Source organism: Monodon monoceros, unplaced genomic scaffold (genome assembly GCF_005190385.1).
Source record: "Monodon monoceros isolate NGI ecotype Baffin Bay Population unplaced genomic scaffold, NGI_Narwhal_1 Super_Scaffold_13, whole genome shotgun sequence".
Taxonomy (NCBI): Eukaryota; Metazoa; Chordata; class Mammalia; order Artiodactyla; family Monodontidae; genus Monodon; species Monodon monoceros.
In genome coordinates, this window is record NW_021703769.1 from 51,190,341 (window position 1) to 51,204,369 (window position 14,029).

The 14,029-nt window shown below is 49.4% G+C and overlaps 1 protein-coding gene across 1 annotated transcript; it reads right to left on the bottom strand.

Moving 5' to 3' along the window:
- Positions 1-1,937: 1,937 nt before the first annotated feature.
- Positions 1,938-14,004, bottom strand: ZSCAN32 (zinc finger and SCAN domain containing 32). The gene is given in 11 exon segments (XM_029221247.1): positions 1,938-2,079; positions 2,081-2,816; positions 3,914-4,068; positions 4,070-4,349; positions 7,054-7,153; positions 7,934-7,960; positions 7,962-8,021; positions 8,340-8,434; positions 11,260-11,425; positions 12,743-13,293; positions 13,902-14,004. Coding segments are annotated over 10 exon segments (2,103 nt in total). The 5' UTR covers positions 13,106-13,293; positions 13,902-14,004; the 3' UTR covers positions 1,938-1,958.
- Positions 14,005-14,029: the final 25 nt, after the last annotated feature.

Below are 14,029 nucleotides of genomic sequence, written 5' to 3' on the forward strand. Positions count from 1 at the left end.
GATACAGTGTGTTTCGTTCACTGCTTTGTATTTGGCTTCTGTGTAATACCTGGTACTTTATAGGCAATCAAATGTTTCCTGAATGAATGAATAACTGGATGTATTCTCCAGTTCTTACTGTCTGCTCCAGACCCTCCCAAGAGGCTGACAGGCAAGGGCTGCGTGCTCTAGTACTCTGTGTTCTTTCTCCTGCCCAGCAGACTACAGGATAAAGCAGTTTGGACGGTGGAGACAATCTAAGAATGCAAGGAGGAGTTCAACAGTTGCATCCCAGTTTCCCTGGTTACCGCAGACCCAGGAGTGGGAGGAACCTGCCTGTGAGGCCTGGGTACCTGTGCTTCCTTAGCGATTCCATTGACTTTCACTGGCTTTCCTCACTTATCAAAGCCAGCTTCTCTGAGCTGGTGTACAAAGCCCTTCAGTAGTTGATCCACCCCGGGCTGTCCCCCTCTTCCCCACCATGATCTCCAATGAAGTCAGGCTGTCCCCCAATGGGTCACATTCAAGCCCATCTCTTTGCCTTTGCCTGAGCTTTCCTAAGGTATCATTTTTTTCCCACTCTCTGTAGAGCAGAGGTAAGTATGTGACTCTGGGAACTGACCTGCATAGCTTGTCCACTGGGCCATGTTCAAGGACCGTGTATGCAGAGAACTGTGGGATGGGCCAAGCGAGACTCAAGCTGAGGAAACACTGAAGTATATTTTTCTGTCCTGCCTTTGCTTCTCTTTTTCTAAATTAAAAAAAAATTTTTTTGGGCTTTGAGGTAGAGTATACACTCTCCTTTGCTCATCTGTAATTCCTCAAGAAGGCTTAAAGCAGAGACCATGACACTTGCTTTTCAACAAAGCTTAGGCAAGGTACTGACAATTTGCATGCACAGGCCAAGAACCATGGACAACTTACCCATCTTTCACATTTTATCATAGAGATTTCACAAAAGCTTAAACATCCATGCCTTGTTCTGGATCAGTAAGCTTTAATTTTGGCTCTTCATGCTCCTCACACCCAGCCTTCTTTTCACCTGTAGTCAGAGCTGCCTGCAGCCCCTGTGTTTTCCTTACTCCCCAATCCAACTGTATTCCTTCTCTCCCCATTTTCTGCCCCTTATTCCTTCTCTGCATGTCCTACTGTCCCGAAGCAGTTTCTACCCTTGGATCCTCTTGAGGACCGTGCAGGCTTCTGCATGAGAATAAAGTTTCTAATAGAGAAAATTTCAACCAAAGGCCAAAGAAGTAGAGGGAGAAACACCTTTATTGTCAACAGAAGTGGTAATGGTTATAAGCTTGTAGAAAGTGTTAACTATAAGAGACAATAAACCAGGAACTGGGGTGGAGGTGATGGTAAAATGAGGAATCTTACAAAGATTAACCTAGATGTTACCCTTGCTCTGAGATTACGTCACCAAGGGAAACAGATTTAATATTGCCCAGTGGCTTAACCTCTCCTTCCTTTCCTTTGTTCTTTCTTTGGTGGTGGCTGGATTACAGAGTAGTGATCTGCTCTGAAGTTAGCAGTAGTACCTAACACTAGGTGTCAGAGGTCAGTTGTTGGTTTAGAATACATCCAGGCTGTTAACTTCTAGATGTGCTTCCCATGAGGGTGGAGAATTTCTTCTCTGACATGGCCCAGAAACAGTGCTCAGGCCACTAGCCCCCCCATTCTCTGTTGGGAACAGTCATACCCAGGTTTCCTGGCAGGACTTATGGATCCTGTAGCCTTGTCCCCTTCAAACAGAACTGAAATCGACAATGAGACAGGACCCAGGAGTCCCAGGCAGAGCCAGAAAGAGTTCAGCATTCTTCCCCTGATTCCTATTCCTGGACATGGTCCTTAAGATCCGGTTGTCAATAAACCTGTAGCTAAGCTGGGGATTGCCCAGTAGAATTCTCGACAAGCAGAAGGAAGCGCCAGAAACACGTGTTGACATAAGGAATTGATCCGTCGGGTTTCTTCCACACTCATAGCACATGCCTTCCTTCCTGGGATATGGGAACCTCTTCTGTGTGCACCCCCTGATGGTGGATGAGGGAAGGGTTCTTAGTGAAGATTTTCTCACACTGAGAGCACTGGTAAGGCTTTTCCCGTGTGGGTTTTCTGGTGGGCACTCAAGTGGGAGCCATTGTTGAAGCTTTTCCTACACTGCCCACACTTGTGCGGGCTCTCCCCAGTGTGGACTCGCCGGTGAGCGCTGAACTGGGAGCTGTTGTTGAATCTCTTTGCACAGACAGTGCACTGATAAGGCTTCTCCCCCGTGTGGGTCCTCTGGTGGACAATGAGGCTGGAGCTCTGGTTGAAGCTTTTCCCACATTCCCCACACTGGTAGGGTCTCTCCCCTGTGTGAGTTCTTAGGTGGGCAGTGAGGTTGGAGCGCTCGCTGAAGCCTTTCCCACACTCACTGCACTTGTGAGGCTTCTCTCCCGTGTGGATTCTCTGGTGTCGAACAAGATAAGAACTTCGGCTAAAGCTTTTCCCACATTCGTGACATTTAGAAGGTTTTTCCACTTTGAGGACTGGCTGGTGGTGAGAGGGAGAACTCTGAGAGCAGTTTCTCCCACACAGGAAATGTGTACAGGCCTTTTCCCCAGTACGAAGTCTCTGGTGACTCATTCTCTTCTGGGATGGGGGTTTCTCCTCACTCTCCCCTGGAGAACATCTTCGTTGCCTTCTTGACACTGGAGCACCCGCCCAGCCTCTTTTTAGCTCAGAATGCCAGAAGACTTCACTGGACTTTCTCTGAAAAGGCTTGCTAATTTCTGCTTCCTCTGTATCATCCCATTTCCAATTCTCTTTTGTAATCCCGCTCTTGATCTCAATACCTGCAAGAAGAGAAATACATCAGACTGTCAGGACTTCCCTGGTGGTGCAGTGGTTAGGAATCCGCCTGCCAATGCAGGGGACACGGGTTCGAGCCCTGGTCCAGTAAGATCCCACATGCCACGGAACAACTAAGCCTTTGTGCCACAACTACTGAGCCTGCACTCTAGAGCCCACGAGCCACAACTACTGAGCCCGCGTGCCACAACTGCTGAAGCCCACGCACCTAGAGCCTGTGCTCTGCAACAAGAGAAGTACCGCAATGAGAAGCCCGTGCACCACAATGAAGAGTAGCCCCCACTCACCACTAGAGAAAGCCTGTGTGCAGCAACAAAGACCCAACGCAGCCATAAATAAATAAATAAATAAATAAAAAATAAAAAAAATACATCAGACTGTGGAGCAGGAAACAATGGAATGAGGAAAGAATTACAACTAAACTACCTTTAAGAAGAAAAACTAATTGGAATTCTCATGTGATTCAGGCTTCTGCTAATTAAAAACCTAAGTTTTATTTTCCAATTGTAATATCTTTAAGCTCCAAATTCTATGATCACAGGTAAATATACCCAAAACTCCATCCACCCACTTTGCTCCTATTGCACCTCTTTTTGGATGTTCTGACACAATGAGTCAAGGAGTCAAGCTGTTTGTCATCTGTCTCAGTTCTTGAATGGCCTGGCTTCTGGGAAGAGTAACAAAAGGCCACCCCGGGTTTAACCATCTCAAACAGGAAGAAGGCAAGTTGCTGGGCATCTGGGAAGCCCAGGCTTAGATTTGAAAGGAGGGTCAGTGCTGGAGAAGGAGAGAGAGTCTGGGCTGGAGACCTGACTGGCCATCTATGGAAGCAAAGTAAGTGCAAATCCATGGGGAAGAATGACACGGACCCTGTGAAAGAGGCCAGCAAAGCAAAATCGGGGCTCTGAAGTGCAAAGGAAATAATCCTTAACCATGAAAACCAAGACTCTCTGGCCTATGTCAGGTCTACATCAAGATGATGACAAGGCCAGGAGCAGAATGGCTCTCTGGTGATGCCAGGCTAACGGCCCTAAGTGGACTTTCCCATGCTTTGACCAAGAGTCAAAGCCAAGAGTCTTACCACGTCTATTTGGGAACAGGTCTGGCAGGCCAACCCTCCTAACCGCCTGGCCAGGATCCCTGAAATCCTCTTCCTCCCAGTCTTCACCATCCACGGTGGTACCTTCTCTAGCCTCTGTGGGCCCCCCATTCTGCTGACTCAGCTCTCTAGCCTCAACTTCCCTCTTGGCCAGGATCAGTACTGCTTGCCATAGTAGGTGCAGAGGCCCAGGGGCTGGAAAGGGCATCAGTTTCCTCGTAAAAGATACAAGGCTCAGGCACATAGCCTCTCCTCATGTTGCGGGAACTCAACTGCAGGCTTTTGAACTTGGTGCGATGCTGCTCTGGGGTCTGCAGAAAGCTTTGCTCCTGGAGTTGTTCCACCAAGGCCCTGGAGATCTGGCTGTTCTGCTGATGGGTCTGGAGTTTTTCATAAAACTGAGAATGGCCAGGAGTGTCTTGGTCTCTTCATAGCCCCAGTGCACACTTGCTGCCAGGAGACAACTCAGTGACCAGAGCAGGGCAGGCTGATACCGCAGTGCAGGGTTTTAGCAGCCCAGGAAGCCACATCCTAGTCTCTCAAATTATGCCATGCTGGCTACTGTTGTTCCTGGGGAGATCTCACTGTGCGCTTGTTCCTAAAGCAACAACTTCCAGTGAAATCCTCTCCAGCTGAGGAGGGGTTGCAGAGTCTTTACCAAAGCTTCTGCTTTTATTTCTCTTTATCCTGAATCCCACTAATTTCCCCTGAGAGATGATTCACGTGCTTGTCTGTCTCCAGGGTGGTGGGAATCTCTGAGGGTGAGTGGCCATATAAGAGGACCTGGTGAACAGGTAAGACTTGGATGGAAGCAAAGATTCACAAGAGGGAAGACAGGATACTTCTGCTAAGTCCCACCTCTGATGTCTGAGTCCCTCCTGATCTGGCTCCTATACATCTGTTTCTATCTCTTGTCATCCCTGTGTATGCAAGAAACTGAATTACTGCAGGTAGTGTCCCAAGGTGAGAATAAGTAGTAAAGGTCTGGGAAGAGCAGTTCAGGAAGGCTGGTTACTCAAGAACACTCAGCACAGGCCCCACAGGGGCTGCCCATCTGGGCCGGTGGCTGAGGGCTCATTTGTCTAGAGCCGTCCCAGCAAATGCATTCTGACCACATCTGGTCATGATGCTCTGAAGGGCACGCAGCCTCTTCTCATCACCCTCTAGTCCACTCTTCTCTGAGCCACTGTCTTCTTGTGCCTGGATTACTGCAGTGGCCGCCTACCTGGTCTTGACTCTCCTCTGGACCTCCTACAGTCTTTCTCAATCCAGCTGTCAGAGTGGGCCCCTCCTCTTCATTCAACTCAACTAACCTCTGTGAGTGCCAGCAGGCCAGTTTCTGAGAAATGCAACTGTCATATGACATGGACCCTGCCTTCAAGAAGACCACAGTCCTCCAAAGGTCTCCGTAAGAAAACGGAGACACAAACACGTGTTTAAATAGAGTTAAGTGTCAAATAAATTGAAATTCTCAACATGATCCTTTTAAAACTATTACTCCTCTGCTCAGAATCCTGCAAGGCTACCCCATTTCACACAGAAAAAGCCAGATTCCTTACAAAGTCCTCTATGTAGGGCCTGAGGCCCTAGGTTAGTGCTTCTCAAAGTATCTGTGAAGAACCAGGTTTTTTTGTTTTTCAAAATACATTGAATATGCAGTTAGATGGTGCAGCAATGTCAGATTGCTATAAAAGTTTCTAAACGCTCGCTCTCAATTTCACTTTCAGTAGTGCTGCCCCACGTGATCTGGTTCTGACCTTGTTTATTACTCTCATCCCCTCTCAATCTGCACCAGGCACACTGGCCTCCTTGCCCAGGCTCCTCCGGCTCAGAGCCTTTGCACTGGTGATCCCCTCCGACTGTTACAGTCTCCCCAGAGAGTCACACAGTTCACCCATTCTCCTTCACATCTCTAATGTCATTTTCTCGGTGAGAACTACCCTGACAACCCAAATTAAAAATGCAACCCACCCTCTGTCCCCACATGCTCCATCACTCTTATCCTGCCCCATTGCCCTGCAGCTACAATGGAACCTGATTCCCAGACTAAGATGACAGCTCTCTGAATCCACACAGCGGCTCCAGCTAGGACATCACCCACCTTCCACAGAGAACACAGTGCTCCTTCTCCAGGCTAACATTAGCTTCGTTCTTTTATGTTCAGTTAACAAAATCTAGATATAACATTTACTCACACAATTTACTTCTTAGGTCACAGAAACAGCCCAGGCTTTGGCTTTACAATTTACAACTCAAAAGAAAATCCCCTGGGTTACCAAGACAACATAATGGTTTAGGTACTGCTTTTCCCTGTGTGTAACCTGCAGGTGGCCGAGTGAATGGCTTTATGTTGGGTGTCCACTAGAGCCTTCATCCCAGCATTTCCCCAGCAGTGAGGGAACAGGAACAGTCCTCAACTTACAGCTGGAAGACAAGGCACAAAGTGGGGGCATGGTTTGCTTATAGGTGACAGTACCAGGACATGTGTGCCGAGAGGCCCTCACCCAAGTGGCTCTGGAGCTGGCTGTAGGTGTGGGGACTCCAGTTTCCTGGACTGGCTGCTTCCTGTCAAATTTGTAGCTGTCTCAGGGCTTCCCTGGTGGCGCAGTGGTTGAGAGTCTGCCTGCCGATGCTGGGGACACGGGTTCGTGCCCCGGTCCGGGAAGATCCCACATGCCACGGAGCGGCTGGGCCCATGAGCCATGGCCGCTGAGCCTGCGCGTCCAGAGCCTGTGCTCCACAACGGAAGAGGCCACAACAGTGTGAGGCCCGCATACCGCAAAAAAAAAAAAAAAAATTTGTAGCTGTCTGAGCCCCCCCACTGTGTCCTCGAGCCTCGCCTCTTTGCGCTTCCATGGCCCTTGGCTTGGCCCTTTGGCCTCAACAGCCCTGTCTGCCAAGCTCCTGGGAGAACTGGAGGAGCCCTGTGAGGCCGGCAGAGCTTCCTTCTCCTCCTGAAAGGCGGCTGCAGCCTCCCCTCCTTCGACAGTCACTGGCCCAGAGGCTTCTGAACTGGTTCATGCTGCTCCAGAGTCTGGTGGAAACCTCGTTCACACAAGAACTCAGCGACTTCCCCACAGAGCTGGCTGCTCTGCTGGTGCTCCTGCAGTTTCTCATAAAACCGAGGCTGCTGAGAACAGACAGGAGAGTCCTGGTGTCCTCGGCCGCCCAGGGTGGGCCAGGCTCTGTCCCATTTGCTGAGTCTGGCTCTTGTGCTTCACCCTTGATTTCTTCTTCCCTGTTTGCTGGTGTCTCATGGGCTTTCACTCTAGTCTCCCTTGTGGAAGTCTTAGGCCTTTTCCTTGCCCTGCAGCCCTGCATATCTGGGGTCCCTGCGTGTTCTCTGATCCAGCCCAGGATGTCCTTCCGACCATGAATGAGCAACCCTGCATGTGGAGATGCAGGGAGGAGACATCAAGGCTGCAGAGCATCTGTCTCTGAATCTGATGGTCGGGGAGGCTGCTTTGAGGAGGAGCAGCCCAGATGGGGCAAAACTGATTTGAAAAAAGGCAAGAGATCGGTCCAGAGACTCTGAAAAAGGGCTCTTCTTGCCTCCTGAAGGGCCTGGGCATAGAAGTAGACTATCACGGTTGGATTCTCTTGTCTTTCAGTCTCCTCTGCTCCCCAGGACCTATCACAGCTGTGTGTGTGAGCACAAGTTCACTCATCTCTCCTCTGTTCCCAGCACAGCCTGTGCCTCCCTAGCTGCTGTCTTCCCTCTCCACTCATCCTCTGCCTCCCACACGCTCTGTCCCCACTGCCCCTGTCATAAGCCCGTGCTTTCCCTTCCTTCTATCACTCTGTCCCTCTCTGTGTCTTCCTTTCTCTGTGTCTCTTGTCGCCTCTCAGTATGTTCCTGTTCTTTCTTTCCCCCCACCCAACAGGCTCCCCACTGCCTCTCTGTCTCCTTTCCTCTTGGGTTCTCTTGGTCTCTCTGTCTCCAGACAACTGAACACATTCACTCTGGACCTAGAGGGAACGTGGATCCTTACCCAGCCAGGCCCTGTAGAGGGCCCTCTGTTTGGGGCCCAGGTGTTATCTGCCCTTCCTGACAGAGGGATATGGCTCTGTCCTCACATGTGGCTCGTCCCTGTAACAACACAGGGGTCTGCTGCTACCGATAAAATAGCACCGCTCTAGCTTGGGGTGGGGCAGAGACAGGACCACGGGTATCAGATCAGGGGCAAAGCAAGGCAGGGAAAGGTCAGGCCTCCAAGAGAAGGATCGGGATGGGTAAAGAGCCATATGATGATGTCAGTGGACAGAACAAGGAAACAACCCAAGAGAAACTCAATGGACCACGTAAAAATCTTTCCAGCATCTCTAGAAAATAAGGGACTTTAGGCTGAGAGTGAGCGCAAGATGAAAGGGGAACTTAAAGAGACAAAAGGTATCCACCGTAGCTCACCTGGGCCCCAGCTATGTGGAGCACAGCACCTGTCTCCTGGTCTCCAAGACCCCTCCTCTGAGGAAGGTTCCCGGGAGCCTGCAGAGTAAGCCAGGCTAGGGGAGAAAACAGCCACTGTTAGAGGGTGGTCTCCACGTAACAGCCACAGAGCAGAGGTTGTGAGTGGGGTCCCCAGGCCAGCAGCCTCAGCAGTACCTGGGAGCTCATCAGAGATGCATATTCCTGGGCCCCACTGGTATATAATGAATCAGCAACTCTGGGGGTGAGGCCTGGGAATCTGTTTAACGCCCTCAGGTGAGTCTGATGCATAGTCAAGTTTCAGGACCACTGCCACAGCCAATGTCCTGTGTGTTAAGAAGTTCCTTTCATCAGATATCTCCTGACATAATAGCTTTAAAAAAATTTTTCATTCTAAAGAAATATGTGCATAGTATATATATATTTTTTAATTTATTTATATTATGTATTTATTTTTGGTTGCGTTGGGTGTTCGCTGCTGTGCGCGGGCTTTCTCTAGTTGCAGCGAGCGGGGGTCGCTCCTCGCTGCTGTGCCTGGGCCTCTCAGTGCAGTGGCCTCTCCTGCTGCAGAGCACGGGCTCCAGGCATGCGGGTTCAGTAGTTGTGGCTCACGGGCTCTAGAGCACAGGCTCAGTAGTTGTGACGCACGGGCTCAGTGGCTCCGCGGCACGTGGGATCCTCCCGGACCAGGGCTCGAACCCGTGTCCCCCGCATTGGCAGGCGAACTCTTAACCACCACGCCACCAGGGAAGCCCCATAGTATATTTTTTAAAAATTTTAATAGAATACTTGGGAGCAAGGGGAGGGAATGTCTCATTGCCCAACCACTCAGAGATGACTATAATGCTTTTTTTTTTTTTTTTAATTTATTTATCTAGTTTTTGGCTGTGCTGGGTCTTCATTGCTATGCGCAGGCTTTTCTCTAGTTGCGGCGAGTGGGGGCTACTCTTTGTTGTGGTATGTGGGCTTCTCACTGCAGTGGCTTCTCTTGTTGTAGAGAACAGGCTCTAGGCGCATAGGCTTCAGTAGTTGTGGCACATGGGCTCAGTAGTTGTGGCTTGTGGGCTCGAGAGCACAGGCTCAGTAGTTGTGGCACACAGGCTTAGTTGCTCTGCGGCATGTGGGATCTTCCTGGACCAGGGCTCAAACCGGTGTCCCTTGCATTGGCAGGCAGATTCTTAACCACTGTGCCACCAGGGAAATCCCCTATAGTGCTCTTAAAAATACCATGGGAATTCGATTCTTTTTTTTTTTCAGACCAAGATAATACATTCTTTTCCAGATCTCCATCTTCAAGAATAGTACAAAGAAAATGGTACATTTTGATGACTTATTAGTGGAACTTGACCCCTGGGGAGGTTTCACCACTTGGGAGCAGCCCGCAGGTACGGTGAGCTGAGGTTGCAGAACGTGGAACACAGTGAGTCCTGCCCCCTTTACTCAGACCCCAAAGTCTCAGAAATCACACACCAAAGAGCACAGATGTTCCCAAGGATTAAAAGTAAATAAATTCTAAATGGCAAAGTTTTCTAACATATTGATAGTGTATTTACTTCACTTAAAAAATACAAAAGCAGGGACTTCCCTGGTGGCGCAGTGGTTGAGAATCTGCCTGCTAATGCAGGGGACACGGGTTCGAGCCCTGGTCTGGGAGGATCCCACATGCCGTGGAGTAACTAGGCCCATGAGCCACAACTACTGAGCCTGCGCGTTTGGAGCCTGTGCTCTGCAACAAGAGAGGCCGCGATAGTGAGAGGCCCCCACACCGCGATGAAGAGTGGCCCCCGCTTGCCACAACTAGAGAAAGCCCTCACACAGAAACGAAGACCCAACACAGCAAAAATAAATAAATTAATTAATAAACTCCTACCCCCCCCAAAAAAATACAAAAGCAAATAAACTCTTAAGACTGTTTCTCATTTCATCAACAGAAGCTTGCCTTTTTAAACAGCATGAAGACACAGTGCTTTTCTTTAGGATCTGAGTTAAATAAAGGTAAGGTGGCTTTAAAATAATTACTTAGAAACCTGTAAGGGCAGCTTTGAATTACACAGAAAAGGCAGCAGTGGCCTTTACATAGTCTAGAAATGTATGCAGCCAAAGTGCTTCACAGAAAGAGACTTATAAAGATAGAGCCTTGGTCTGTCTGCGCAATGGAATATTACTCAGCCCCCAAAACAAACCAAGTAGTGATACTTCGTAGGCTGGAAACGTGATAAATGAGAGAGGCTAGAAACAAAAGGTCATATATTGTAGGATTCTATTTCTATGAAATGTTCAGAACAGGCAAATACAAAGAGAGAGAATGAGGAGCAACTGCTTAATGGGCATGGCGTTTATTTTGGGGAGGATGAAACTTTTGGAATGAGACAGAGGTGGTGATAGTACAACATTGTGACTGTACTAGATGCAACTGAATGGTTCACTTGAGATGGCTAATTTTACATTAGGTGATGAATTTGAGATCAATTAAATTTAATTAAATTTTTAATTAACCTTTTTCTAAAAAATTAGGACAATTTTTTAAAAAAGCACTGGAAGAAAGGAAAAAGTAATAGGAGAAATGTATTTTGGAAGAGATTAAGCTGGATGGAAGGGGGTTGTATTCAAGTTCATGAAGAACTGCTCTGTAGAAGGTGAGGTAATTATGCTCACCTTTAGTAACACCTGATTCAGAAGCAATAGAATTAACTTGTGATAAGAGAGAATTAAGCTAACACATAAAGGATCTCCACCCACATTTTAAGTGCTAGTACCATCAATTATAATTTGAAAACTTGATTTTTGGATGTATCTCAAAGGCATTTAATCTGGAACCCAGGGGCCAACTTGAGCTCAGACCTGTATTTCCAAGAGATGACTGTCCCTCACACCTTGGGGGAGGGCAGAGGCTTCTGCTTACCTTCTGACTGTCCCCACGGTCTCTGGGGTGAGCTCCGTGACCCCTTCACAGTCCATTCTTCTGGAAGAACCCCCTGTTTCAGGTGGGATCTCAGTGATTCTCTGGCTGCTCCCAAAGAGGCCGTCTCCTCGATGGGCATTTTCAAGTCCTTCCCAGATTCCGGGACCTGAGAACAGACCCCATCATCTGTCACTACAAATTCCTGTCTAAAGTGACAGAGGAGAGATACTGAGAGGTAGCTGGGTTATCACCTCCCTTACTGCTTCTCACCTCCACCTCCTGCTCTCCCCTTCACCCCCCTGATGGGTTTCAAATAGCCATTTTAACCCTTACATTCCTATACTGTTTTCATTCACATTAAGAGTGTGATCCTGAAATGGTGGTGGACAATAAGGGAGAGATGGTCCACACAGAAATGGCAAGGGGAACCAGGACCAGGATGACTGTTAGCACAGAGGGATTCCCGCTCTGCTTAGGTCCCCTCTCCAAACTCTTAACTTCGTACATGTGCTCCACTGCCCTTCTCCATCCATCCTGGTTATTATTAACAGTCTCCAAACCATGGATATTAAATTAACTTCCCCCATTTCTAATGCATCACCACCATACTGCTCCCCCCTCCAAATTATGTCAAAACCTTTCAATCCTATGAAATTTCACCGACACCCCCTTCACCACTCTTCCTCCTACAGCTGGTGTGCACATCCGCCTCCTCGCTGGGAAACGCAAGCACATCCTGATCCAGCCATGCAGACTCGGGCGCCAGCAGGCTGCTTCCTGCTCTGGCCACAGTCACGTTCAGGCTGGCACTCCTCTGACCCACACTCCTCCGTTATTCGTTGCCTCTCCCAGATTTCTGACCTGGATTTCAGCCGCCTTCTTCCCACAGAATCTCCCACAACTGAAGCCCTCATGTTTCTTTTCCTTCTCCTGTGCCTTTCACACCCCCCTTCTCCCAAAATATACAAAACATTACACTGAGTGGATCTCAGACCGAGTCCTTACCTCTACAAGTAGGTATTTTGTGAAACTCATCACTGTCCCAAACTGACCACTTAATTCAGGCAGCAAGGACCGGCTCTAATATGACTTTGTTTAGTGTACAACACATGACACACTCCTTCAAGGAACCTTCTAGCAAGAGAGATTAGATTTAAATTCAACAACATCTCTAATTTTCCTGACCTGCTGAGTGAAGGATTGTTGTCCTTTTCCTCGCCTTGTTTTGGAGAGTGTTATCTCACTTTAATTAGTGACTCCAAGGTTTCAGTGAATATATGAATGTCTAAGTTATTTCAGCAAATGAGAAATTCTTCCCATAGACCAAGGACATAGGACCAAGGCAGGATAGCTAATACTTTCTGGGCAGCAGACAGCTTCTGGCATTTCTCAGCTAAGCGCCTCTCCAGTAACTGGATTCTTGAGCTCCTCACACCAACTTATTCATGACTAAAACCACAAGGTTCTGACTGACTTTTCTCACCTGCTGCCCAGGTGCTCTCTGTACATCCTCAACCAGAGCCACAGCTTCATCACCATTTTCTGGACACTGCTCCCTCACCCAGCTCTGGATCTTTTCTGGCAAGATGGTCAGAAACTGCTCCAAAACCAGCAGCTCCAGGATTTGCTCTTTTGAGTGTGTCTTAGGCCTCAGCCACTGACAACAGAGTTCCCAGAGTTTGCTAAAAGCTTCATGTGGACCAGCTACCTCCTGGTAGCAGAACTGCCGGAAGCGCTGGCGGGAAGCTTCATGGTCAGGGCCGTTGTTGTGCAGGGCTGATTTCTGTCCCTGTGTGGAGTCCTTGCTTGGGGACGGGTGTGCCTGGGAACTCCTTATTGCAGCCATGGTTTGCTTCAACGAACTGGCTTACTGGTTGCCACTTCCATCCTGCAGATCAGATTCCATCTCTTTTCTTATCACTGGGAAGCGGGTCTCCTGGATACCAGTGAAAAGTGTGTCTTTTTGGAATCAGAGACATGAGCATTTCATAGACATGCAGACTCAGACGCACACTTGAAAAAGGCTCAGTGAGGCTGAAAAGAATCAAAAAAGACAGCATGAAACCATCCCATATTCCTCCACTCTAGTTCTTATGTTTTGTTTTTTTTTAATGCAGTACGCGGGCCTCTCACTGTTTTGGCCTCTCCCGTTGCGGAGCACAGGCTCCGGACGCGCAGGCTCAGCGGCCATGGCTCACGGGCCCAGCCGCTCCGCGGCATGTGGGATCTTCCCGGAACAGGGCACGAACCCGTGTTCCCTGCATCGGCAGGCGGACTCTCAACCACTGCGCCACCAGGGAAGCCCAGGCTGATTTCCTTTTCATTCGGCAAGGATTCCCTGAGTACTCCAGTGCACTCGATGCTAGGGTTAGGTCCTGCGGCTGAAATGGACTAGGAAACAAGTCCGCGGGCTCCCGCTCCGGTCTCCCGGGGGTGAGACGGGCAGGGCCACAGGCCGGAGAGAGTCCGCGCTGGGGCACAGGGATCGGGACAGCCCAGGCCAGCTCGGGTGGGCCAGGGCGAGGGGCCGCGTCACAGGAGGGTGACCGCCGAGCGTGCGAGGGGCGCCCTGACCTGGCCCAACTGCCTCTGAGACAACTGCCAGCAGCAAGCCCCCGGCCGCCAAGAAGCGGAGCACTCACCTGATGCACTCACTCGCGACTCCCCAAACTCGCTCGGCTACCGGGCCGGAAGTCAGCACCGCGAGCCCCCGCGCGGATCCGCCCACTGCGCTTGCTCGCGAGTCTTGCCAGCGGACTACAACTCCCGG